Here is a 27,572-nt window from a genome sequence, read left to right as displayed (position 1 = left end):
ATGTGTTTTCATTTGCCTAGTGCAGTGGGCGGCTCGCGAGCCACATGCGACCGACACCCCCACTTCTTCTAACCTCACTTCTTCAAAATAGACCCGCCCAGGCCGAAAACCGACTTCTGCGCATGGGCCACGAAGTTTCAATCGCACTGTATGTGCGCGCCCGCACGTGGTATTTTGTGGAAGAGCCACACTCAAGGGGCCAAAGAGCCGCATGTGGCTCACGAGCTGCAGTTTGCTGACTACTGGCCTAGTGTATTAGTTTCCTAGGGCTGCCATAGCAAATTACCACAACCCAAGTGACTTAACACAATAGTAATTGTTTCTCTCACGGTTCTGGAGGCCACAAGCTTGATGTCAGGCATTGCCAAGGCTGTGCTCTCGGTGAAGGCTCTGTGGGAGAGTCCTTCTGGGTCTCTTCCAGCTTTTGGTGGCTCCAAGCGTTCCTTGGCTTCTGGCTGCATCACACCGATCTCTGCCGCCATCTTCACATGACCTTCTCGTGCTTGTGCCTTTTCTTCTGACTCATAAGGACACTTATCATTGGATTGAAGGCCCACCTGGATAATCCAGGGTAATCTCATCTCAAGATCTTGACGAGATATTACATCTACAAAGATCCTTTTACCAAATAAAATCATTAACAGGTTCTAGGTGGGAGGTACCATTCAATCCATTACAACTAAGAAATACCTAACTTTTCAGGTGGACATGGCTTGTTGGATATCTTCCTTTTAGGTGACCTTGGCCCCTTGTGAGGAAGGGACGGACCCACTATCTCTGGAGAAGGGCTGGGGTTCAGGCAAGGTCCACCCTTACCCCTATGTCTCACGTAAATCTGTGCACATTAGATGTCAGCCCAGCTCCTCCTTTGGTCTTGGGGGCTTGGGGAACTCCCAGTGGTCAGCCATTCTGGCAGACTTCTGCCCACTGCCCCCATGATCTTGGGAAAGCCATGTCTCCTCATTCAGACTCAGTTCCATCTTCTGTAAAGTAAGGCTTATCCCCCACCCAAAGTTCAGAGAGTTCCTGAACAGGAAGCACCATGTCTGCCACTATGTGGGAATTCTGGGCCTTGCTTCCTGGAGGATTGCTAATGGCCTCTAACTCTTGTTGTGGGCCTTGGGGTACAGAGCCCCACACTACCCTCTCCTTACCCTCCAACAGAAATGGAGCCAAGCCAACAATACTTTACTTGCTCCTTTTTATTTGGTGTTGCATCCGGCATAGGGACAGTGAGGCCTGAAGCAAGGGCTTCTTCTCTAGTTTCACATCCCCCATACCCCCCAACCCCTGGTGTGCATTGATTAGAGGCAGGGGACCCGGAAGGTTCAGCACCTTCATGGGGTATGCTTCCGTCCTGGGTCTGTCACAGAGTCTGGCCTTGAAGTCGCCTTTGGCCTTGATACTCCTACGTGTGCTAGGAAGATTTCCAACTTCAAAGGGTAGAGGCCGCAAGGCACCTCCAGGATGAGGAATGTGAATGCGCTTGGGAGCAACAGCCTCGGTGCAAAAGAGGGGAGAAGGGGAAGAGATGATCAGGAATTTGTCCAGGAAGGAAATTCTGAGGGAAACAAGCCCTCCCCTTGGGGTTCCAGCCAGCCTGGGAGCTGCCCTCTGCCTGTGCCCTCAAGCCCTGACCCCAGCACTCAGCATTGCCCACCAGGGAGCGAGTCATAGTTTGAGCCCACCTTTCTTGGTTTCAGGATGGTGGGTGCCTGCTTGAGCTCAGGGTTAGGTGGGAGGGAAATAAAAATCTTGGCTGTAGGTAGAATCATCAAGGGCTTGCCTGTGGTCAACAGGGCCTTAGAGCCCATCAGCTTGTTGTGCTGCAGTCTCAGGACCCGCCCCTGGGGTTGGAGCACATGGAGAGAAGGCAGCCGCACCTTGTTGTGGAGGCTGGGGAAGTGGTAAGGGGCTGTGGGAGCAAGAGGCGCTGTGAAGGCCTGGGAGGGCCCAAGTCTGACCAGCTACCCCTCAAAGTGTATATGTAGGGTGGGAGGTGGGGGGAGATGAAGGCTGGGGCAGATGAAGGCAGATGGAGCCCTCCCAGAGGCCATGGTTTGGAGTCCAACAGACCTGGGTCTGCATCCCATCTCTGCCCCTTCTGAGCTGTGCAACCTCGGGCAACTTCCTTAAACTTCCTGATACCTTGGCTGGAGAATGGGTTAATAGCACCAACCTCGCTAGGTTGTGAGGACTAAAGGAGCTGGTTAGGTAGCAACAGAGTGTAAACTGTTAGGTAGCAACAGAGTGTAAACTGTTCAGTGCTATGCAAATGTTTGTTCCTTTCCCCCAGAGGCAAAGGCACAGCACTGTGGCAGGAAAAACTTGGGTGCTGGGGAGAGATCGACCTGCGATTGAGTTCTGGCATCTTTGAAATAATTGCCTCACAAGGTGACTCTTTTGGAGGGGACAATACTCACTCGGTTGTATATTTTTTAAAAATACATTGTAAGTGGTGGCTTTTACTTGTTACTGGGTGGCTCTTTGTTGGGGCTCTGGTTAGGGGGCAAATTCAGGTGGTTAGGAGGGCCGTGAAGAGCAGGAAGAAATTGCCTTGAGATCCTGGGGTGTTTGGGGGGAATGGTCCTCCCCAGGGTCTGGAGGTTCTTCGGCCTCAATAGCAATCTGTTCAAGGTGTGGGATTGCCTATCCCCACTAGCAAAGGTCACGGTGAAAATGCAGCCCATCCTTGTGCAGGGTGGGTCCCACTTCTGGATACTGGAGTGGACCAGAGCTGTAGCACTTTTTGCCTTGCCTTTCTTCCCCTTCCCAGCAGCGGATGTGGTGGCAGTGGAGTCTGGTTTCTCGATGTGCCCCAGGCTCCTGGCCCCAGGAACTTTCCTAGGTACTGACATGTGGCTAAGGGTCCCCGAGTCCTTGCCTTCCCCAGAGCCTCGCTGGGTCAGCAGGTGAGGGAGTGCTGTGTGGACTCCTGTCCGCCGGTGACACATCGCCATGGGCTTCTTGATGGTGGAACCCTCGACGAGGAGCCGGATACCTACATACTGGGGCACCTCCACGGCAGGCTGTGAGGAAGAAGAGGAGACAAGGCCTACTCAGACAGTGCTGCTGGAATCCTAGGCCCAGCAGGACTCAGGGCAGAGATGGATGGAATTAGTTTCTCGGGCACCTAGTCAAGAGACATTTCTGGGCTGAGAAGCAGGAAGCCTATCTCTGTCCTCTAAGGGGTCTGAATAGGTCCCTAGCGAGTCACCGAGACCCTGGAATTAGTAAACCAGAGGATTGGGGGAATCTCAGCCATGCCTCTTCTCCACTTCCTTGCCCTCGTAAGCTGCCCTGGCTCCTGCTGGAATATGCATGGCTCTACTCCACAGACCACTGCTGACAGAAAGCTTCCTGAAAGGAGCTGGCTTCTCTGCAGAGAGAATTTGACTTATGACACCCAAACTGATAAGAGGTTTAAACCTGCCCAGAGCCTCGCCTGAACCCAAGCTTTGTGGAAGCAGAAACTAAGAGCTTTAAATAAGGCCTTCTGTGGAGGGGATGAAGTAGCAAATAGGCAGAGAAATTGCTTCTGTGCAATTTCAGTTCCTATAAAGCCAAGCTGGCCCGGCTGGTGTGGCTCAGTGGTTGAGATCTATGAACCAGGAGATCACAGTTTGATTCCCCGTCAGGGCCCATGGCCAGGTTGCGGGCTCCATCCCCAGTAGGGGGGCGTGCAGTAGGCAGCCAATCAATAATTACTCTCATCACTGATGTTTCTATCTCTCTCCCTTTCTGAAATTAATAAAAATACATTTATTAAAAAAGAAAAGCCAAGCATACTGGCTGGGCTCCAGGAGAGCTCCCTGTGTCTTGCTAAGAACTCTTCTTTTAACCCAGAGCTAGGTTGAGGTGTTTTCTGTGTCGTCAAAGGATCCTGATTAGAATCTATCTAAACAGGGTCATTTGGAGCTTGTTCAAAATCCAGGTCTCAGAGCTCCCGGAAAGCTTAGTAGATGAGGAAAAGTTCATCTTGAAAGAGGAATCTCAGTTAATAAATGTAGAAGGAAAGAGAGAATTAGAAACTTACCATTTTGTAACTAATACAAAAGGCAAGAATTAAAACTGGATATCAAAACAAGTAGTTGAAAAGGATGACAGGAAAATGTGTCATTTGCACAGAACCAAAGTATCACCTTACAAAGTAACTGATCATTGCAAAGGGGAAGATACAGCTTACAATAGAGAGATCTGGTAGCCACCACCTTAACCCCATGGTCAGACTTAGCATCACTAATCGCAAGACACTCTGACAGTGTGCCTTGTGACACTGTATGAAGTACCCAGCATCACCTCTCAGGTGGTCTTGCCAACTTCTAATATGAACCTCATCAAGCTGTTTGACCTAACTTCTACTTTACAGGACATTCAGATAACAGATGAACAGTTAAAAACCACCCCAAAGAAACAATCAGATAAACCCAGAATGTGGGACAGTTCTACAAAACAATATCCTGGTCCCTTCAAAAGATCCCAACTAGAGGGGTGGGAGGGGGGAGCAGTGGGGATGTTCTAGATTAAAAGAGATTAAAGGCCCTAGCCGGTTTGGCTCAGTGGATAGAGTGTTGGCCTCTGGACTGAAAGGTCCAGGGTTCAATTCCGGTCAAGGGCACATGCCTGGGTTTCGGGCTCGATCCCCAGTGGGGGGCGTGCAGGAGGCAGCCAGTCAATGATCTCTCATCATTGATGTTTCTATCTCTCTCTCCCGCTCCCTTCCTCTCTGAAATTAATAAAAATATATATTTTTAAATAAAATAAAAAATAAAAGAGATTAAAGAATATAAAAATACCTAGCAATAAATTTATCCAAGAAGGCAAAAGGTGAAAGACATGTACACTAAAAACTGATTAATTGAATTTGAAGACACAAATAAATTGAAAGATATTTTGTGTTCATGGAGTAGAAGAATTAATATTGTTAAAGTGTCCATAATATTCAAAGCAATGCACAGATTCAATGCAATCCCTATATCAAAACACCAATGGCATTTTTCAGAGAAATAGGAAAACCAATCCTAAAATTTGTATGGAAACAGAGAAGACCCCAACTAGCCAAAGAAATCTTGATAAAGAAGAACAAAGCTGCAGGCATCAGGCTTCCTGATTTCAAACTTCTTACAAAGCTATAGTAATCAAAACAGTAAGCTATTGCCATAAAAATAGGCACATAGTGACCAATGGAACAGAATAGAAAGCCCAGAATTAACCCCACACAATTAATTTATGACAAGAATATACAAATGGGGAAAGGACAGTTTCTTCAATAAATGGTTTTGGGAAAATGGGCAGTCACATGCAAAAGAATGAAACCGGAACCCTATCTTACACCATATACAAAAACCAACACAAAATGGATTAAAGACTTAAACGTAAGACCTGAAACCTAGAACTCCTATAAGAATAAATTCCTGGTCTACGGCCATACCACCCTGAACGCGCCCGATCTCGTCTGATCTCGGAAGCTAAGCAGGGTCGGGCCTGGTTAGTACTTGGATGGGAGAATAAATTCCTGGAAGAGAACATGTACTATGCTCCTTGACATCGGTCTTGATTATGATTTTTTGAATTTGATACTAAAAGCAAAGGCAACAGAAGCAAAAATAAACAAGTGGGACTACATCAAACTAAAAAACGTCACAGCAAAGGAAACCATCAACAAAATGAAAAGGCCAATAAAAGAAAAAAAATGAAAAGGCCAACCAAATGTGATACCGTATTTGCAAATCAAATATCTGATAAGAAGTTAATATCCAGCCCGGCCAGTGTGTCTCAGTTGGTTGAGCATCATCCTGTGCACCAAGAGGTTGCCAGTTCAATTCGGGTTCAACCCCCAGTGGGGGGCATGCAAGAGGCAGCTGATCGATCTTTCTCTCTCATCGATGTTTCTATCTCTCGCTCCACCACTCTCTTCCTCTCTCTTAAAAAAAAAATCAAGAAGTTAAAGGGGGCAAAAAATGCTAACTTGAAAAAATATATGTACCCCTCAAGTTCATGGCAGCATTATTTACAAAATCAAGACATGGAAACAAGCTAAGCATCCATTGACAGATAAATGGATAATAAAAATGATATACACACACACAATGGCATATTATTCAGCCCCCAAAAGAAGGAAATATTGCCACTTGTGACAACATGGATGGACCATGAGGGCATTGTAATCAGTAAAATAAGTCAGACAGAGAAAGACATATACCACATATTCTCAGTTATATGTGGAACCTTAAAAAAACTGAAACTAAAATCAAACAAAACAACTGAACTCATAGATACAGAGAGCAGATTAGTGTTTGCCAGAGGCAAGAGGATGAGGAGTGAGTGAAATGGGTGAATGTGGTCAAAAGGTTTAAATTTCCAGTTATAAAATAAGTAAGTCCTGGGGATGTAACGTACAGCATGGTGATGGAGTTGCATTTTGAGTTAGCAGAGAGGTCTGCGACAGCAGGGCTTCTATAATTTTGAGGGCTGATGTGCTACAGCGGTCTCACAGAATAGAGAAGAGCTATGTTTGTGGACATGGCTTTTGTGTAATGTAATAGATTATAAATTGATATGTAAGAAACACATGGCCCTGGTCGGGAAGCTCAGTTGGTTGGAGCATCGATAAGCTAAGGTTCCGAGTTTGATCCCCAGTCAGGGCACATACAAGAATCAAACCATGAATATATAAATAAGTAGAACAACAAATTAATGTTTCTCTCTTGTCCTCTCTCTCAAATCAATAAATAAAAATTAAGAAAAAGAAACACACAAGGCTTTTAAATATCAACCTGGACTAGAAGGGACAGATGCAATATGAAATGAGAATGAAAAGAGGCTTTTGTACCCCCACATTTTTATGAGCAGGTAACAGTCTAGGAACTATTGAGAATATTCATGGAAAAGGAAGGGTGATTCAGGGCTGAACTGAGATCCCGATGAATGGAAGCAAGAGCCATGGAGAACTCCTAGGAAGTAACAGTGGTTCCTAATAGCAAAACTAGAAATATGTTAGGACTGGATTTCAGAATTTCCATGGACCAATGATTCCTGTGTACTTCCCATTCTGCCTCTCCTTTTTGGGCAGGAGTGTCTATAATAACAACAGCAGCCATTTCCACTAACTCTACACATCCAGGCATTTTACAGGTGATGCCATTTATAATGAAATGCCTAACAACGTTATTAGGTAATAACAATAGCTAAAACCTCTGTAGCATTTACTATGTGCCAGGCACTATTCTAATGTGCTTTTAACTCATTTAATTCTCACAACCTTATGAGGTAGGTACTGTTTTCATTCGTGCTTTACAGATGTGGAAACTCAGGCCCTTACCCCCTAGAGATTAAGAAGTTGTCCAAAGTGACAGAGCTTGTAGTTATTGAGCAGAGATTTGAAACCAGGGAAGTTTAGGAACACTATGCTATACGCATCTGTAGAACTATTACTCATACAAATTAACTCATTTCATCCTCCCAAACCCCATGAAAAAGATGGTAGTAGCATCTCCATCTTACAGATGAGGAAGCAGATGTACTAAGTCACTGGGCAAGACCAGGACTTGAACTGGGTCTGTCCACTTGCAGTGTCCTTTGCTTTACTATGGGGCTATCGGGAAGGGATGAAGATTCCCTGGGGTTGTGCCTGGGCCTGGACACCTCACCTGCTTATAGATGAGCTCAAAGGCTCCCGTGTTACAGTTTCGGTCCAGCCGCCGGTCAATGACCACACGCAGGGTGTCGGCTTGCACACCGGCACAGAGCTGGGCGGTGACAGATGTGGAGGGCGCCATGGTGGGGCTGGCATTGATCTCGATCAACCAGGGCTGGAAGTTTTCACCAAACACAAAGTCAGCGCCATAAAGCTCAAAGCTAGCCTTCCGACACTGCACCGTGTCCTGGGAAGTCTGCAGAGCATGGATCACTGCAGCCTTCATGCCAGGCACGATGACACTGGACCAGGCATTTGGGGCCCCCATGTCCTGCAGGTAGGCCTGGAACTTCTGGCTCGACCACATGTTGTTTGAGGGCAGCAGCGGGTGCCGATGGCATGAATTCTCCAGGTGCTTCTGGATGGAGTTGTTGCACAGGTGCACTGAGCTGGGGCAGAGAACAGAAAGCTGAGGTCTGAGCCCCTTGGCCCCTCCCGTTCAAACCTGGGGAGGGCAGGCAAACCCTGGACCCAGCCCGGGACCAATGTGGACCATTCAACTTGAGATGGGTTCCTGCTGGGGAGGACAAGGACGAAGGCCTGGGGCCCATAACATTCTTCTAGGGCCAGAACCAATTTTATCTCTCAGGACGTCTTCTGAGGGCACTAACTATAGAGAACACAATATTAAGTGCTTTGGGCCAATGTCAGTTAACCCTCCCAGTGCCTGGGAGATAAGAAGGTGGGTAAGAGTATGGGCCTTGTAGTCACTAAGGCATGTGCTCAAGTCCTATCTTCACCACTGACTAGTTGTGAGATGTTTCCTCTCACCCCACAACTTAATGATGCAACTTGCTTTGTTCCTCTCAAATTTCTCCTGACTTCTCCATTTCTTTTTATTTTTCATATCACCTTTTAACCTATTAGATGATTTTACTTATTATGTTCATTGCTTGTCTGTTTCTCCCATTAGACTGTGAACTTTTGAGAGAGAGCTACGCTCTCGTCTTGTTCACCACTGTGTCCCAAGTGCCTGGAACAGAGAACGGCACAGGGTGCACACTCAGGAAGTATCGATGGGTGGAAGGATGGTGCGATGGATGGCGGGACGGACGGAGGGTCTGCCGCCTGCACAGTCTGTGTTTGGAGCCCAGCATTACACTGGAATTGCCTGTTTCTTGCCAACTTCCCAACTAGACTGAGGGCTCATGGGAGATAAGTGGTGGGGCTCACTTGTCCAGGTTCTTCAGGGAGAACGGTTGCGTGGAAAAGCGGATGTAGCTGTCGTGGTAGAACCACACGGTAAGTGGATTCCAGTCGGTCACCAGGAACCACTGTCTCAGGTCAAACTTGGTGCCAAATATGAGCAGGGGCCGCTCGATATACTTCTGCACAACCCACTTGCCATCCTTCATCAACATGGGGTTGCCGTCCACCAGTTTCAGAATCTCTTCCAGGTGGTCCATGCACGTGATGCCTAAGGGGGAAATGGAGTGGTCAGGGCAGGCTCTGGTTGGGAGAAGAGCTGGAGACCATAGAGAGCTCACCATAAGCTCTCAGCCCCACAGAAAAGACAGGGTCAAGTGGGTATAAGGCTGCCTGCCTCAATCAGAACCCTTTGCCTTTGGGAAAGTTGAAAATCTTCTAAGGGCTTAAATATTTTAAAATTAATTCGTTTCACCCTGGTTGGTGTGGCTCAGTTGGTTGGGAGTCATCCCTTGCACCAAAAGGTTGCCGGTTTGATTCCCAGCCAGGGCACATGCCCGGGTTGCAGGCTCGATACCGAGTAGGGAGCATGCAGAAGGCAGCCAACTGATGCTTCGCTCTCACATAGATGTTTCTCTCTCTCCCTTTCCTCTATCTCTAAAAACCTGTTAAAGTCAGTTTTGTTTGAATGAAAAGGAATATATACATGAATAAAATTTCAGACAACACTGTGCTTTTGGAAAACCATGCACAGCCCTGGAAAACGTTGCTCAATGGTTAGAGCATCAGCCTGTACACAGGGGGGTTGCAGGTTCAAAGCCCGGCCCCTATGGGGGCATGTATGGGAGTATGGGAGGCAACCAACTGATGTGTTTCTCTCTCTCTCTCTCTCTCTTTCTCTCCTTCCTCCTTTCCTTCCACTGTCTCTAAAAAAAAAAAAAAAAAAGAAAAAACGGAAAAATATCCTCGGGTGAGGATTAACAAAAAATAAATAAATACACATACACACTCACACACACACACATACCATGTGCATATATGACTTTGATTAGTTTTTTCAATATAATTAACAATATAAAATGAGAAACAAAGTAGACAGTACAAAAGGGTATACAATTAAGAATACATCTCCTTCCCCAGAGGCAGCCACTGCAGCTTTCAGGTCCTATGGGTATCCTTCCAGGTGGTGGGAGAGTCTACTCGTATGTGTGCCTCAGTTTCATAGGATTCTTACATTTAAATATGTTACGGATATAGAATAGTGCTTGGCACATGGTGAGCATTCAGTAAATGTTAACTCATACCATTATTATTAGTCACCTGTAGAATGAATTCCTAGCCATAGATTTGCTGGTTCCAAGGTATGTGCATTTTTCCATTTTATATTGCCAAAGAGGTTACACTGATCTGCACTCCAAGCAAGAGTGTACGACACTGTATTTGCCTGCATCCTACCTAACACTTGTTTTTGCCATTCTCCTGGGTAGAAAATGGTATCTTATTTTAATTGTATCTCTTTTATAACTAGTGAAGTTACGTATCTTAGCTTATAAGGCATCATTTTAATGCCGATAAATATCAGAATTGCATTGCAAACCACACACACATACACACACTCACAAATCAATCCCATTCTTCATTGTTAGGCCCCCAAACAGCCTGATCTCCTGCCAATGACACAGAATAATTTGTGGCTGGTTCCTAAGCTAGATCCTTTCTCAAATGGTTAGACTGATAACCAAGATTCCCCAAAACACAATGCCTTGTGTAAAAAAAGATTAATAGGGATCACCATTGTGGGGAGGTAGAGACTGAGAGGAATTATGGGCGTGGTCTCTTGGGTGCAAATATTTCCTTTCTTCCTTTCTACCTTTCTTCCTTCCTTTCTTTCAGAGAGGGAGGACAGAAGAAAGAGAAACATCAATTTGTTTTTCCACTTATTTATGTATTCATTGACTGATTCTTGTATGTGCCCTGACGGGGGAATCGAACCCAAAACCTTGGCATATAGGGACGACGCTCTAACCAACTGAACTACCTGGCCAGGACCAGGTAATGTTTTATTTTATGATCTGGGTGCTCTTTCCTCAACTGCAATAATTCATTGACTTGTATACTCACAATGTGAACCCTTTTCAATGAGGCATGTTATATATACATTTCAACTGAGTTTTTCTAAAAATGGAGAGAGAATTTTTAAATTTGGAGCTAGGTACATGGGGATTCATTGTGTTATTCTTGCTAGTTGGTGTCTTTTAAAAGTATCCATAACAATAAGCTAAATTTAGAAGAAAGGCAGATTTAGATGTTCTGAAATAGGGTGATCTCCAAGATCTACTGTTAAGAAGAAATATGCAAAGAATAAATGAGTAATACTAATTCATATTGAAAGATATGGAAAAATGAATAGTATGTTTTTGTTTAAAATAAAATAAATCTCTCTCTCCAAATGCATAGAGGAAGTACAGAAAAAAAACACCAAAAGGTTAACAGTAGCTATCTCAGTGTAATCAAGGGTGGCTTTTGATTTTGTCTTTCTACTTTTCTGTATTGTCTAATTTCTTAAATATAATAACACTAGGGGCCCGGTGCACAAAATTCATACACTGGGGAGGGGTCCCTCAGCCCAGCCTGCCCCCTCTCACATACTGGGAGCCCTCAGGGGATGTCCTACTGATGGCTTAGGCCCTCTCCCCATTGGGAGCAGACCTAAGCCGCAGTCTGGCCTCCCTTTGTGGGAGGCAACCAGGCTGATCAGGGAAAGGCGCCAGCCCCATCACCCTGCTGCTGCAGCCGCTGCCAGTCACCGCAGCTGCCAAGGTATTTCCATCAACACGGACTCCAGTCCCTAAACCATGAAAAAATGACAACTTTCTTTAAGCATTTTCAAGATGTGCCTTTCATAGGATATGACATTTCTTTATTTTTCTTTTATCCTCACCTGAGGATATGTTTCCATTGATTGTTTCCCCTTCCCTCTGACCCCAGGCTCAGCCCCTTCCCAAGCCTAAAGCCTCTGCCCCAGGCTTTAGGTTGGGAAGGGGGCCCCCACCCCTCCAATCGCAGGCTCGGCCCCTTCCCAAGCCTAAAGCCTCCACCAGATGGCTGGCTGGGAGTGACCTGGGTGCCTGGGAGTGACCTGGGTGCCGAGGAGGTTCCCGGGACCCAGGTATGTATGTAAATTAACCTCCATCTTCATTGGGTTAATTTGCATACTCACTCTGATTGGCTGTGGGTGTAGCGGAGGTACGGTCAATTTACATGTTCTCTATTATTAGGTAAGATGTATTTTCATACTTAGAAAAAACCAACAAAACTATTTCCAAGGTAGAAAAAGAAAGACCACAGTGTTGGTTTTGAAGTGACATTCCCAAGAGAGTGTCCCACAGTTTGGAGCTGTAACAGCTTCACTTGGACGTGAACAAATTCATCCATGGGCATTATTTGGAGGGATCTGCCAAAAGTCTGTTTTCTACATCTCAGAAGTCCTTCACCAGTGTTTAAAGGCTGGGCAAAGGCACAACCCCAGTGTGCTGGCTCTCCTGTTCAGATTCCATTCACAGTGGGCTGAGCAGCCAGAATAATAGCTAAAAATAATAGCACTTATATAGCAGTTACTATGTAAATGCACAGGATCTAAGTACTTTACATATATTACACTTATTTAATCCTCTCGGAAAGGTATTATTGACTTCATTTTACCAATGATGAAAATTAGGCACGAGAGGTTAACTAACCTGACCAAAACTTTACAAATAGCAGGAGGTAGAGCTTGGGTTTGAACCCAGGCATTCTGGCTCCTAGCATCCATACCCTTAACCACTATGCTATATACCTTACAAGGGTGGTCAAATCCAAGAGCCCTTAGATGACAAGCATCTGCACATGAGTAACTCCAGACCTACCTAAAGCATCATCCCAACTCTGAGGGCAGGAGAGAAGCTGCATCGTCACAGCAACCAACCTTTATGGGATGATTATGCTGTGCCAAGCACCATGCTGAGCTTTAGATGCACTGTCTTGTAATTTTTGCCTCATAGGAAGTCTTATCATCTCTCATAGATGAGGGAACTGAGGTTCAGAGAGGTGATATAACTTGCTCAAGGTCACACAGCATACTGATAGCAGAGCTGGGATTCAAATATAGGCAGCTTGACTCCAATAGAGTCTGCACTATTGACAGCCTGGCTTCTAGATCAGCAGTTGCCAACCGGTGGTCCGTGGACCACTGGTGGTCCATGAGGTCCGAAAGGTTGGCGACCGCTGCTCTAGATGGTGAGGTAGGCTGTAGGGTGCTGGTGCAGGAAGCAGGGGCTGACACCCACCTCGGCCACGGGACTTGGCTCCTGGCTTCACAATCCAGATGTTGCGATCTCCTTCCATGTCCATCTGTGGCACCAAGGCCCGCAACTGCTGCAGGATGTCCTCACAGCGCTGGACCTGAGCGTTCAGGTGCCTGAGTTCTGCTCCCTCGCTGTTAGGGAGATAATGGGTCTTGGGCAGGGCTGGGCCAGGGGCAGCCTGGTGGACAAGGCAAAGGGAGACACAAGCTCCCCTGGCCATGGTCCTACCAGCCTTGGTCGTGCCTTTCCCTCCCTAAAGATCCAGATAGGTCTCTTCCAAACCTCCACACCCACCCTCAAGCTGACCCCAAATTCTTATCTACCCAGGGCATCATCCCAGATTGCTGGAATGGGAAAAGGCACCACTTACTACAGTCCACACCCACTCCAAAAACTCCATTTTCTGCCACCTCCCTTTCTATTACATTAAAGTTGCCTTTGGCAGAATTTAATCATACGGCATTTAATGGTGAGGGGCCACTATGCGCCAGGCTTTGTGGCGAAGAGCTTTACATACATTATCACTAATCCTCTCTGTGGCCTTGCCAGAAAGGTATTCACTGGCCCCATTTTAGAGCAGTGTAAACTGAAGCCTGGAGAGTTAAGAGACTTGCCCAAGGTCACAAATTGAATTTAGTGGCTGAGCCAGGACACAAACACCATCCTGCCTGGTTCCTCCATCACAGGTGCTTTTGAGGGTTCATTCCCCTTCTAATCTGGACCTAACACTGGTTGATAGGTGAATCCCTTCCTAGCCTAATTCTTTTCAAGCACATCTGTATCACACATCTCCTTGCTCTATTTCTCTTCTCTTCCTATCACCTACCACCTGACATCTATACTTATTGGTTACATCTGTCTCCCCTCAATGGAATGTAAGCTCCATAAGAGCAGGAACATTTGTGTAGCTGTTATTCTCTGTTGCGTTCCCATCTCCAAGCAGTATACCAGCACTTCCTAAGTTTGCTAAATGAATGAATGGTTGGATAAGCAAGTACTTTGGCAGGAGCTTGCCTCTGTAACTGGTCTGCACAGATTGGGGTTCATGGACAAAGAGAGACCCTGTTCCCTACAGCAGCAGTCGCTAACTGGTGGTCCGCAGACCACTGGTGGTCCGTGAGTCTGAAAGGTTGGCGAACGCTGCCCTACAGGACACAAAATGTCCTGAAATAAACCAAGTCTCAAAATACCCCAGATGGCTGCCTGGCCCAAACTCTCCCATTTCTTCTCTTCTGAGTAGGAGGAAGACTCCTTTAACACCTTGGCCTCTTGCATGTCTCCAGCCATGGAGATCTTATCTTTCAATAGGGAGGCAGCAGCAACCACGGGGGCAGTGCCAGGGACAGGGACAGCCAGATGGAAAGGGCATAGCAGGGCCTCTTAGTCACATCTAAGTCCTGACCCCTCCGTTTCTAGAAGGTCTACTGAAAACTTTTCCATGGGCCATCTCACAGTAAATCTGTGATTTGGCCCAGAAAACTGTCTCATGAGAATGGCAGGGGCACGTGTAATTTGAAAAAGTATGTTCAACATGACAATATGATTTTATATTTAGCAAAAAGAAAAACAACCAGTGTGTTTGTGGAAAGTCAACCTTAATAAAAGACTGGCTGCTGAGTCATGGATTTGTTTTAAAAGTTAAGAAACAAAGACAACAGCATGGTGATTACTAGAGGAAAAGGGGACTGGGGGAAGATTGAAAAGAGTATGGGGGAAGGGGCGAGTTGAGAAACATAACAGTTAATATTGAATGAATTAATGAATGCTAACTATCTGTACTGAACAACTCAACACTATGTTGTATGATGCAATATTTCATGAAATTCTGACTTTTGAGAGGTTCCTTCAGTCCTCTTAGAACTTGTCCTATACCCGAAAATAAATAAGACTCAAATTATTTTCACATAATGTTCTAACGCAGTCTCAATAATTCTTAGTTTAAGAAGGGTGACTTTACATGTTCTGGTAGCTAAGATGAAAGTATAGGGTCAATTTCATTTTCTGACATTTAAAGAAGATACAAATGAATTATTTATCAATGATATGGGTTTGCTCAGTATGTCACTTATTCAAAGTTCATTTATTAGTTCTTCAGTCTCCTCTATCAAATCATCCTTTTCTATTAGCCCCACCCCAGCTGAGGCCCTCATCTCTCCCATTTGAGTTTGTGTTCCTTGAGGGAAGGGACTATGTGTCATTTCTGGAGCCTGGTACAATACTTGGCACACAAGCTGAGTGTTCTCCTGCCCTCAGGCACTTCTCCCTCCTGTCTCTCCTGCACTCCTCTACTGAATGGAATCTCCCTACAACAGCTCCAGTCTCATCTCGACACTCCTTTCCTCTGCTCAAGAACCCTTTTCCACCCTGGCCAGTGGCTCAATGGTTAGAGCATCGGCCCGAACACTGAAGGGTCTCGGGATTGATTCCTGGTCAAGGGCACACACCTGGGTTGCAGGTTTGATCCCCGGCCCCACTCGGGCAGGTGCAGAAGGCAACCAATCGATGTCTCTCTCTCTTCCCCTCCTTCCCTCCCTTCCACTCTCTCTAAAAAAAAAAAAGAAAAAAAGGGGAAAAATCAATGGAAAAAATATCCTTGGGTAAGGATTAACAACAACAACTATAAAAAGAACTCTTTCCCAAAGTGGGTTCTGAAAAAACAACCCCTCAGGATGCTTGGTTGGGGGGGGGGGGGGGAGACGCCACTAGGGTCATATAAGTACAGAATATACAGTAAGCCCTTAACATTGTCAATAAATTCTGCAATTAAGTGAAACGACATATAACAAAACCAATTTTACCATAGGCTAATTAATATAAAGTTAAGTTCTATAGCATCTCATCATCATTATAACAAAACAAAGTTATTTGAGGACCTGCTGTATTGCATACTCTCTCTCTCTCTCTCTCTCTCTCTCTCTCTCTCTCTCTCTCTCTCTGTCTCTGAGGTATATACCACCAATATATTCTGAAAGGCCCTACACCAAGGAAACCTGTTTAAATTAACTTTGTTTAACCCAATGTTTTCCAAATACCAGTATGATTGACCACAAAAGCCCTCCCTTCTCCCCCTCCCAACAAAATAAATTTACATTCTATAGAATTAGCATCCTATGTAACACACTTTCAGAAACACTGGTCTCTAGGATAAAATCTAAATGACTAAATAGATTCTTATTTTGTGAGTGAATACTGAGTCTATGCTGAGCACATGATACAAATTATCCTGTTGAATCCTACCTTTGAGGAAGATATTATCTTAATTATTTTGTATTTGAGAAAAAGCTCAAAAAGATTAGTGACATTCCCAAGGTCACAGAGCTTGAAAGTTACAAAGCTAGGACTTGAATTGAGGTTGACCTGATAGCACAGGCCACGATCTTTGTGGCTATGCTATGCCAAGATCCAGGAAGAATGCTTTGTACCCCATCATGGAGGTAGTGGGAGCCCTTTAAGAGTTCTTGAGCAGGAAAGTACAGGGGGAACAAAAGGGAGAGGCTTAGGGAGGAGGTGCAGGGCTATACTACAAAGAGAGGGTTTGTCTCTGACTGAGCATTAGCTTAGAACATGGAGGCCCCCTACAGCAAGGGGCACCTGGCCATGTCCCACGCCCTGGTGCAGAGGTACTCACTGGACCACTTGGTAGTAGCGCTGTAGGAAGAGGGACCAGCCCTCAGGGCTGAGGGACAGTGGGGCCTCTAGGTCCCGGTCAATGTCCAGGTGGGCCAGGTTGTTAAGGTGCTCCTCGCAGGCGCATAGAGCCTCATCCACAAACTCTGGAGTCAGCATCACTGGCTTTTTCTCCAGTTTCTTGGGCTGCTCGTCTGCTGCAGAGGTAGGGAGGGACCTGTCACTCTCTGATAGGTAACTTGACACATGCCATGGCACCCACGGCCCCAATGCCTGTCACTTACCTGAGGACTCATCCTAAATACACCTGAGGCCCAGCACACACCTACATCTCTTACTGCCCTGGGACCTGCCACTTACCTGAGGCTTTATTCTAAATTCACCCAAGACCTTAGTGCTCACCCTAGTTCCCCACTGTCCCAGGACCTGTCACTCACTTGAGAATCCACCCTAACAGTCCCCAGGGCCTCTCAGCACCTATAGCTCCAAACACATGCAATCTCTCTGCTTGTGGGACCTCTGACACACATGTGGCCCTTGTGCCCCTGATCCTAGCATACAATAGTCTTCTTTGCACCTGTCACACCTAGGGAACTGCAATGGGAAGGCCTCCCTCTGGAAGAGACAGGGATTTCCCACCTCCCAGTAGACCTGCCTCTTATGTCCCTGAATCCTTGGCTGATAGGTCCTGGATTACAGTATAGGATAGGAGCTAAGTCCAGAAAGAGAAAGGCAAGTAATAGGTTGAGCCAACATGGAATGTGGCATCCTCTATGTCCCCCTCCACAAGGCACTAGGGGTCCTCAGACCACATGAAAAAACTAGACAGTTTCACTGCTTACTTCTCCACAGAGATCCTGTCCCAAGACAGCACTCAGTCTGTCCTCTTAGTCTGTCATTGCTAGAGAGCTGGCCATATGCCAGGCCCATGGGAGGGCTGAATGAGGCAGTGGATCAATTAACAAATGGATAGGAAGAGAGGTGGGTATGGGTTGGGACAGAAGAATGGATGAGTGATGGACTGGAGGACAGACAGGTGGTGGATAGGAGGATGGAAAAGCAGGTGGATAGATGGGCAGATGGATCTGTGGAAGAACAGGTAGGAAGGTGGAGGAGTGGAGAGATGGATAGGAAATGTGTTGCTGAGAAGGTAGTTGAATGAGTAGATCAATAGTGTGGGGACAGATGGATGAATGGCTGCATGGGTGGGTGAATGTGAGATCGGTGGGTGTGTGGGTGAGCAGGTAGATAGATGAGTAGATGGATGGATGGATGGATGGTGGGAAAGGGTAGTGGATGGGCAGATGGATGTGGATAATATAGGTAATTTATATAGATAATGTGTGGATGAATAATGAATTGATGGGTAGGTGTGTGGGAGGATAAATGGTTGAGGGAGGAGAGGGAATCACACAGTATTTACCTGGGGCCTCTTCCTCTTTTGCCTGGATAGAATATGACTTCCATTCGGACTTTACCACCAGCTTGAGAACGTTGCGGGCAGCTGTCAACCAGAAGTCCTCTGCTCCCAGGGCAGGAGATACTCTGCTCAGCCCTAGGCTCCAGGCCTGTTCTGGTTCTGGAACCTGATCATGACCTGCCCCATTTTGGATCCAGAACCTGACTACCTTCTGACTCTAGAACCTGGGTTAGAACCTGGCTCCTATTTCAACTATAGAACCAGAACCAGAATCTGACCTGATTTGGCCCATATTCTGCCTTAAGAATCTTACCTATGCCCAGTCGGCATGGCTCAGTGGTTGAGCATCGACCTATGAACCAGGGGGTCATAGTTTGATTCCGGTCAGGGCATATGCCAGGGTTGCAAGCTCGATCCCCCATATGGGGCATGCAGGATGCAGTTGATCAATGATTCTCTCTCATCATTGATATTTCTATCTATCTATCTCTCTCTCCCCCTTCCTCTCTGAAATCAATAATATAGATATATAGATATATAAAGAATCTTCCCCCCCCCAAAAAAAAAAAAGAATCTCATCCAGACCTGTTGTCTAATTTTTCTCTTCTGTTCCTGATAGACTCTTGACACTTATTCTAGTCTGAGAACCAAACTTTGGCCTGGAGACTAACTTAAACCTACCATCTACTCTGACCTGAATTTAGAACATGTTCTGGAGTTGGAAACTATTCTGCCTTAGAAGTCCAAAGTCTTTTCTGGATTAAGAACCCAATCTAGCCAGTGGAATTTGACACAGGCCTGGAACCCAAACTCAGCCCATCAATCAACCTTTAGAACCTGCTCTAGAATATAAGCTAAGCTAACTAAGATCTTCTGAAGGTCTGGGCTTACCAAGCTAGGAGGCTCATTAAGGGAGGCACACAGGGAAAGATAAGGATTAGGGATGGAGAAGGAATTCTGTTGGGGTGGACAAGAGAATGAAGAGAGAAGCCCTTTGTTCTCCAACACCAGCCAGGGCTTTAGCCTTCATCCTTCAGCTGGACGGGTCCAGGCACAGGGCTGGGCATCTCCTTACCTATGAAGGCCTTTTTGTCTTCCTCCGCCCCCAGGTGGTAGCAGCGTGGGAAGAAGGAGTCAGCATCGGCCTCATCAAACCATGGCAAATTCCGGAGATTGAGACATAGACCCACCTATGGAATTAGCTGATGAGGGGGCAGGGTGGGACTTGCCCAGAGAACCTCACAGGGGCTCCCATCCTCGGCACATGCCCAGACAGTTCAGGCAGACTCTACCTGGATATTCTCAGAGCCTCTGCCCACTTGCTAGACCTGATTCGCTCATATCTCCATATATTTGCCCACACAGTCCCTCTGCCGAGAATGCCCCACATCCCTCTTTCCCACCCTTTCACATTCTTAATGACTGCTTTCTCTAGGAATCCTTCCCAATCCACACCAAAAAATACACTAACAGGTCCCAATTATAAAGACTTCATTCTTGCCACAATCCTAGAAGCTAGTTTTACTGGTATTCTCATTTAAAGATGAGGAAACTGAAGCTCAGAGAGGTGAAGTCACTTGTTAATAAACCCAGGTAAGATAGAATAGATTCATCAGCCAGATATCCTCTGCTTAGGAGATAAGGGCCCTCTTGCTCAGTCATTGGACTAGTGTTTGTTCTGGCTCTAGATCCCATTTAAATCCTATTTTAGTCAATGTCTACATGTGCCAGACATGCTGCAGGGGTTGGATTTGAACTCAGGACTCCAACTCCAAATCCCACTGAATTATATACCAAACTCCTCCTGAGAAGTCTCTCTTACTGACAAGGAGAGCAGGGAACTGGGGTGCTAGCCCAAGGGCTGGGGGGTGGAAACTGTAATGCCTGCTGTCCTGGGGAGCCCACCTTTGTGGTAAATGAGCCAGCCCGGGCATAGTGGTTTATCATTTGATCCTTGGAGAGGAAGCGACAGTCCAGCACATCCCGCCGAGTGGTCCAGATGAAGTAGGGGATCTCATTCCGAACCATGCGGGACTGGGGAGAAGAGACATGGGAGGCTGGTGTGGGCAGCACAAGGCTGGAGGAGGCTTCTTCCTGCCCTGCTGAGCAGGGTGAGTGAATGGAAAGAGAAGATACTTCCAAGGTGGCCTCTAGCCCACATACCATCTTTGTGTAAAATAAAAAAAGAACAGCTCTTCCTCCAAGGCACATACTTGGTGAACAGGGAGCAGACAGGCTTGCAAATTCTGTGGCCAAGCACCTCTGCTAGGCAGTGACTAAGCCATACAGCTGAATACCAGGCCTTGTTCTGGCCCATGGCCATCACTGCGTGGGGCGGCCAGTGATTGCTCAGAGACAGGACAGCGACTCTAAGCTGATGGGCACATAGCATGTGACAAAGGCTCTACATCTCTCTATCTTTCCTACAACTCTGGGAGGTAGGATTATTAATAAGCAGTAAGACCACATGCTAGACCATGTTCTCAGTACTTTCCATGTCATCTCATTTAATCCTCACCAAACCCCTATGAGGCAGATGTTACTGTGGTCCCCATTTCACAAACGAGGAAACTGAGGCACAGGAAGGGTAAGTGACTTGTCCAAGGGCTGCCAAGGTTGAGCCATATGAAACTGAGAATACTCAATCTTTCCTGACATACAAAAATGGCAATTTGGTATAGTTCAACTTAGTAAGTGGTGGTGGAAAGACTCGAAGCCGAGTGTCCTCACCTCCACACACAAATCCTCCACACCATCATATCAGCCTCTTTCCAAGCTTTTTAAGCCCTTCCTTCCAGCCTTCGCTTGCCAAGGGCAGAAGAAGGAGATGAATTATGTGGTTTTTATTTGGAAGGGGGAATTCCTAGACATGGAATTTGTGCCAGCTTCTGATACAATCTAGCCGAGTTCTGATCCCAGACTAGCCTTGTCTGAGCACCACTGTGTCCCTTGCCACTCTGCTGGCCCATTCAAGCTTTAGAGAAGCAATTAGGTTTTATTGCATATGGGGAAACTGAGGCTCAGAGAAGGAAAGGACTTGTCTGGGGTCATCCAGCTGGACTCTAATGCTCTCCCTCCAACTAAGCAGACCCCTGCCAGCCCCTTAGGCCCTCACCATCACAGCATGTGTACCATCTAGGTCATCCAATTCCAGTACATCATCGTTGAAGAGTTGTGGTTGCTGAAACTCCTCGTCCTCATCTTGATCATCTGCAAATGCAAAGAGAGCCCAGGCCTGGTGAGGCCCTGTCCCTGCCCCATAGGCCCATGCCAAAGTCTCAACCCTGGGACAGTGGAAACCAAAGGAAAGCCACTCGAGAGAGGCAGCTTGTGGAAATGGAGGGAACTGCTCACCATCCTCAGTGGTGTCGCTATCACCCATTACTGAGCTATTCAGATGCTTCTGGGGTGACAGTAGGGTGGTGCCCGACGAATGGACCATCTTCTTCTCCACCCAGCCCCTGCGGCGCAAGAGGCACCGGATCACCGGGTAGTGGCCTTGGATCATAAAGATCTTCTTCTGCTGTAAGGTGAGAGAAGGATTCTTGCTCAGTAAGTACTGTCTATGTGCCAGACATAGGGAATGGTGAACCAGAATTTTATTATTCTAGTAGAAGAGACAGATTATAAACAAGTAGATATATAAATATGGTTGTATCAGAAGCTGGCATAATTTTGACTACAAAATTATAATAGTTGATATTTATTGAACACCTATATGTGCTAAGCATATATATAAAAGCCTAAGCAACTGTCGCAACCCAACGGATGACCGAACAGGCTGCGTGGGGCGGCCAGGCTGGCAGGGGGGTTAGTGAGGAACGACCAAATGACCGAACAGCAGGCTGCGGGGGGCAACCAGGCCAGCGGGGGGGGGCAGTTGGGGACAATCAGGCTGGCAGGGGGGGCAATTGGGGGCAACCAGGCCAGCATGGGGGCAGTGAGTTGCGATCAGGCCAGTAGGCAGAGGAGGTTACAGGTGATCAGGCTGGCAGGGGGACAGTTAGGGGAGATCAGGCAGGAAGGCAGGTGAGCAGTTAGGAGCCAGTGGTCCAGGATTGTGAGAGGGTGCAGGCTGGGGTGAGGGGACCCTCCCCACGCCCTGTGCATGAATTTCATGCACCAGGCCTCTAGTATAAATATATATATATATATATATTACTAACAATAACATGTATTTTTAACAGATGCTATTATCCCCATTTAACTGATTATGAAACAGAGGCATAGAGAGGTTGAATAGCTTGGCCACACAGTAATAAAGTGAAAAAGCAGGGATTTAAATCCAGGCTGGCTGACTCCAAAAACTGGATACTTAATGGGGATCCAGAGAAACTAGAAATACATAGTCAGGGGATATGGAGAAGGAGCCATGAATTAAGAGCTGGACAAATGGCAGTTCGGACAAAGGAAAAAGCATATGCAAAGGTCTTGAGGCTGGAGGAAGGTCTAAAGGGATTGGAAGGGGGCCAGGGTTAGTGGAAATGAGGGGAGAGCTCCTGCAGGCCTTGGAAATGGTCTTGAATTTTATATCAACAGTAGTGTAAAGCACTAAAGGCTAAGTGAGGGAGTGCTGTGACTGGAAGCTTTAAAAGTTTGGCTAGCTGCTGTCTGGAGACCAGATGGAGGAGACAAGGGTGGAAGTAGGGAGGCCAGTTAGAAGGCTGTTGTGGTTTGTGTAGGAAAGAAATCACGATAACTAGAATGAGGGTGGCTACAATGGAGAAAAGAAGGTAATAGAATTGGGATTTGTTCTGGAAATACAGATGACTGGTTTTGCTGATGGGAGTAGATGTGTGGGTGAGTGAACAGAAATATCAGATTTCTGGCTTGAGCAACTAGGAGATGGGGAAGACCAGAGACTAATGATGACTGGGTATCAAGAGTATGGTTTGGGATATGGAAATGATAGTAAGTTCTCTGGATGGAGATGTCAAGTAAGCGGCCGGTGTACAGGTAGAGCATAGGCTGGACAGGAAAGGGCATGCAGGGGGCACAGCACCCTGTCTGGACTCACAGCCAAGGAAACAGGTGTGGGGAGGGGTCCAGGGAACCACTAAAGTCCCAGTCACCTTCAAAGCAGCAGCCAGGGAAGGAGAAAGGAAAACCTAGGTGTGAGCAGAGAGCCAAGAGGAAAGGGTGTGTGGGGCAGCGGTGCAGAATGACACAGGGTGCCCAACCAAGATTGGGACAGAAAAGGGCTGCTCCTGGGACTTCCCTAGTGACTTTGACTAGGTTCTCCGAAGGAAGTGGAAAAGGGTACAGAAACAGAGAGGTAGGACTTGAGCGACGAATCCTGGGTAAAGTACACAAGTCTGCTAAATGAAGGGGTATAAAAAATAGGGAGGGCCCTAGCTGGTTTGGCTCAGTGGATAGAATGTCCGACTGTGGAATGAAGGGTCCTGGGTTTGATTCAGGTCAAGAGCACATGCCTGTGTCGTGGGCTCCATCCCCAGGAGGCGTGCAGGAGGCAGCCAATCAATTATTCTCTCATCATTAATGTTTCTTTCTCTCTCTCCCTTTCTCTCCGAAATCAATAAAAATACATTTAAAAAATTTTAATAGGGAGGTATTTGCAGGTGCGGGCTAGAAGGGGTCAAGGGGGGGACAAAGAGGGCATCTGTAATACTTTCAACAATAAAGATAAACTTTTATAAAAAATAGGGAGGTATTTGAAGATGGGTGTGGAATCAAGGAGTTTGTTTTTTAAGGATGGAATAAATTAGTTCAGGGAGGCAGATGGTGCCATTCTAGAACCGCCCCTCCTTCCCTAGCCCCCTCTGACCTTGACAGCTCTCTCCACATGGATCTTGGCATTTCTGAGCCGGCCCATGTGTGGAGACTCCTTGGACAATCCTGGCCAGAGGACCAGGGAACCTGTGGAAAGATGAGTAGTGGGGGCTCAGCCAAGCATCTCTCCTGGCCACCAATGCCCATGCTCCTGCTCCTTCTCTTTCTCTACCCTTCATCTGGATGCCAACCCTCTATCGCTCTTCTCCCGACCCCCATTCCCTCTACCCAGTCTTCTCTTCCTCGTCACTACTATCTCGGGCCAGGATGGGCTGACCCCAATAGGCCTCACCGTCCTGCAGCGGGGCATCATCAAGGGCCGGGGTGTGCGGGCGCCCGAGGGGGCGTAGATCTGCGGTGCCCTGGGCGTGAGTGCCATGGGCGAGCGACTGGATGGCGCGACTGCGGGCCAGGCTTTTGCCACCAGCACGAGCCCCGTTGGACCAGGCGGAGGCGGGTCTGGGCCATGGCAGCGTCTTTGGAGGCCGAAACTCCGAGCGGCGTGCCCAGGGCCACGGGACGGGGTAACTAGTGCGTGGCCCAGGCGGCTGCTGCGGCCAGTTGCATACCTGGCCGCCCTCCAGGCGGTACCAGGTGGTGGAGCACGGGTGTCTGACCCTCAGCTCCCCCGCGCTCAGGATCAGCGCCGCGCGGGGACCCTGCATGCGCCTTACAGCGCTCCCACGCCCTCCCTGCGCCCGCACTGCTGCCTCTCGCGGGATTGCGGAGCAGGCCCCTAGGTTCCGAGGCTCCGCCCTCTGTTTATTGTCGCCTTGGAAACCATTGCTTGCCACAATCAGGCGCGGTTGGCTGGTTCCAGCAGGTGAACTCTTGAGTTTCACCTGTTCCACACCCTTGATGAGCAGAGCACTGATGGTGGAAGCGCACAGCACCAGGTTGCCAATTACTATCTGTGCCATGGTTTCTCATTGAGCACTTCCTGGGGCTCCAGTCATACCACAGTATTTATAGAGGACCACGTGCTAGGCAATGGGCTAGGACAGTGGTCCCCAAACTCATTAGTCAACAGAGCCAAATATCAACAGTACGATTGAAATTTCTTTTGAGAGCCAAATTTTTTAAACTTAAACTTCTTCTAACGCCACTTCTTCAAAATAGACTCTCCCAGGCCGTGGTATTTTGTGGAAGAGCCACACTCAAGGGGCCAAAGAGCCGCATGTGGCTCGCGAGCCGCAGTTTGCCGACCACGGGGCTAGGACACAGGTGCAGAATCCGACCTAGCCTCTAGGTGATCCCTGACCTCATGGAGTTTAGAGCCCAGTGGAGAAACAAAAAGTAAGCAACAAAGGTATATAAGAGTTGTAAGTATGGTAAGGGCAGTGAACTAAAGCCAGGAAAGTGGCATATTTTGGGTAAGGCAGTCAAGGATGTTCTCTGAAGAGATGACATTGAAGCCAAAGCTTTACAGAATGCAAAGGTCAGGAGTTGGCCAGGGAGGAGGGGAGAAATAGTATTCCCAGGAGAGGCAAGTCTCAGCATCAGCCCTAAGGAGGGTAAGAACCTTTCTGGGGAACTAAAAGGCAGCCAATGTGGCTGGAGCCTGGTGAGGTGGGGTTGCATCTGCAGGGCCTGACAGATGGGGCTAGGAGCAGGTCCTTGGGGATAGATTTGAAAGATCTTATATGCAGGAAACAATGATCAAGCACAGAACACACTTCTCCCTCCCCCGACCCCACAATAACTTGGAAATACAAACACAGATCATCGTTGTCAACTGCAGAAAAAAATGTAACTGAATTTATGCACAGCACTCAAGACTAAGCAACCTTTTTGGAGGTGGTGGCAAAGTAGTATCCTCAAGTCACAGGTGAGATAAATAAGACTCCAAGATGTTACATAATTTGCCTCATCACACAGAGCCAGCACTGGAACCCAGATATGACTCCCAAGGCCCCACTCTTAAACACAAACACTATTAACATGAGCCCATGTTATGACTCTAAGGGTTGTCTATTGGTCATGGAAATATGGGTAGTTTGAGAGGCAAACTCTAGCAGTGCCCATTTAAGTAAACTCCAGGGAAGAGAGTACCTGGTCCAAAAAGACAGCTTTGTGTTGTCTCCAGCTAGATCTGCCCATTCAGTGAAGGTGGGTTCTCCACCTAGATGTCCAGCCAACCCCAACCACTCAGATCATTCTTCCCAATCCCCCATTGGCTGGTTACTGGGCTTCCCAAAAGACATGTCCCCAGGACAGGGCCAGCTTATTGGAAACCACCCAGTCTGTTCTCATCAGGGAGCAAATTTGGTTTTAGGGGCCCCAGATCAGAGGAGATGGATCCATGACAAGAGAGTTCTGGCTGGCTCACCCAGGCAATGCCGTCCTGTGAGGGCTGGGTAAGCAGCTGTCATACTCTATAGTGGATATCTTCACTGTGAGCACCTTTAACATTCACTGCAAAGCTAGAACACAGTCATGTGCCCCAGAGGAGGGCACACCTCATTCTGCAAGGCAGGAGGAAGAGGTCACAGAGGTAAGTCATAAAGGGGATGATAGCTATCCAAGTTGCCCCCAGTCCCAGCCCTTCCTCCCTTTAACAATACCTTGTACTCTACTTCAAGGGACCTGTTGGCTGTCTAGAACTCCTTTGAAAGCTCAGCTCAAAGGCCTACCCTTCTGACACTCTTCCTGGCATCCTCCTCCATAAATATATTCCCTGTGGGCCCCAAGACTTCCACTAGTGAGTATGAAACACTTCTGCACATCTACACAACTGGCTTTTACTAGTCCCCCAAATCTCTCCAAGATAGGGATAATGTCATCGCCCATGTCTAACATGATGGAATTTATCAGCTTGCATAGTGGGCTGATGGAAAGATCAGCTATTGTTTTTTTAGTACTGGTATAGCAGGTACTATGTGAGATGGTTTACATTAATTATCTCTACAATTTACTCAAATTCAGCAGCAAGAGTTGGGATTCATGCCAGGCTGGAGTAGCTCAGCGGTTGAGTGCCAAGCCAGGAACCAAGAGGCCCCCAGTTCGGTTCCGTCAGGGCACATGCCCATGTTGCAGGCTCCATCCCGTGTGGGGGCATGCAGGATGCAGCTGATTGATGTTTCTCTCTCATGGATATCTATCTCCCTAACCCTCTCCTTTCTCTCTAAAAAATCAATAAAACATATTTAGGAGTTGGGACTCAAATACAAGCATTCTTGTTTACTTTGAGGTTTCTCCAAGTCTAGCACTATCCAACAGAGCTTTCTGTGATCATGGAAATGTTCTACATATGTACCATCTGACATGAAAGGCATTAGTCACTGGTAGCTATTGAGCACTTGTAATGTTGCTGGTGGGACCGTAAATTTTAAACCTTATTTAGTTTTAGTAATTTAAATGTAAATAACCACACATGGCTACTGAGTACTGTCTTAGCAATGGTAGAGGCAGAAGTCTTGGATTTGAAGTCTACCCTCTTGCTCACTGGCTAAATTTGGGGCAAGCTACTACATCTCATGGAACCTGTTTCCTTAGCCATAAAATAGGATCACTCTCTCCAAGGTTGGCTTTTTGCCCAAATGAGCTCATT

At 47.1% G+C, this 27,572-nt stretch overlaps 1 protein-coding gene across 3 annotated transcripts; it reads right to left on the bottom strand.

Annotated features, from left to right (window-relative positions):
* Positions 1 to 152: 152 nt before the first annotated feature.
* Positions 153 to 24,712, bottom strand: TTLL3 (tubulin tyrosine ligase like 3). Of its 3 annotated transcripts, XM_080675154.1 has the most exons (15): positions 24,315 to 24,712; positions 24,018 to 24,109; positions 21,587 to 21,755; positions 21,348 to 21,442; positions 20,138 to 20,266; positions 19,308 to 19,422; positions 18,236 to 18,334; positions 16,814 to 17,009; positions 13,168 to 13,316; positions 8,870 to 9,113; positions 7,650 to 8,085; positions 2,594 to 3,029; positions 1,689 to 1,915; positions 1,336 to 1,500; positions 153 to 557 (listed from the first exon to the last, which is right to left on the bottom strand). In XM_080675154.1, the coding sequence occupies exons 1-15, from the start codon at positions 24,685 to 24,687 to the stop codon at positions 264 to 266; spliced, it is 3,219 nt and encodes a 1,072-aa protein (XP_080531280.1). In that variant the 5' UTR covers positions 24,688 to 24,712; the 3' UTR covers positions 153 to 263. The 3 variants fall into 3 exon arrangements, with proteins under 3 accessions (XP_080531280.1, XP_080531279.1, XP_080531278.1); XM_080675153.1 differs by lacking the exon at positions 153 to 557 and having other exon boundaries at positions 1,186 to 3,029; positions 16,814 to 17,006; XM_080675152.1 differs by lacking the exon at positions 153 to 557 and having other exon boundaries at positions 1,186 to 3,029; positions 21,587 to 21,752; positions 24,315 to 24,710.
* Between the last annotated feature and the right edge of the window lie 2,860 nt (positions 24,713 to 27,572).

The sequence above is a fragment of the Plecotus auritus genome (genome assembly GCF_963455305.1).
Source record: "Plecotus auritus genome assembly, chromosome: 6".
Lineage (NCBI taxonomy): Eukaryota > Metazoa > Chordata > Mammalia > Chiroptera > Vespertilionidae > Plecotus > Plecotus auritus.
This window is presented reverse-complemented; position numbering and strand designations above follow the sequence as displayed.

Excerpts from the sequence above, each read along its gene's own strand:
- TTLL3 (XM_080675154.1), bottom strand. The coding sequence starts at position 24,687 with ATGCAGGGTCCCCGCGCGGCGCTGATCCTGAGCGCGGGGGAGCTGAGG. Across the intron at positions 13,317-16,813 it reads CGCTACTACCAAGTGGTCCA|CGAGGGAGCAGAACTCAGGC; the intron begins GTGAGTACCTCT and ends TCTCCCTAACAG. Across the intron at positions 558-1,335 it reads CGGAAGCATACCCCATGAAG|GTGGGCCTTCAATCCAATGA; the intron begins GTGCTGAACCTT and ends TGGATTATCCAG.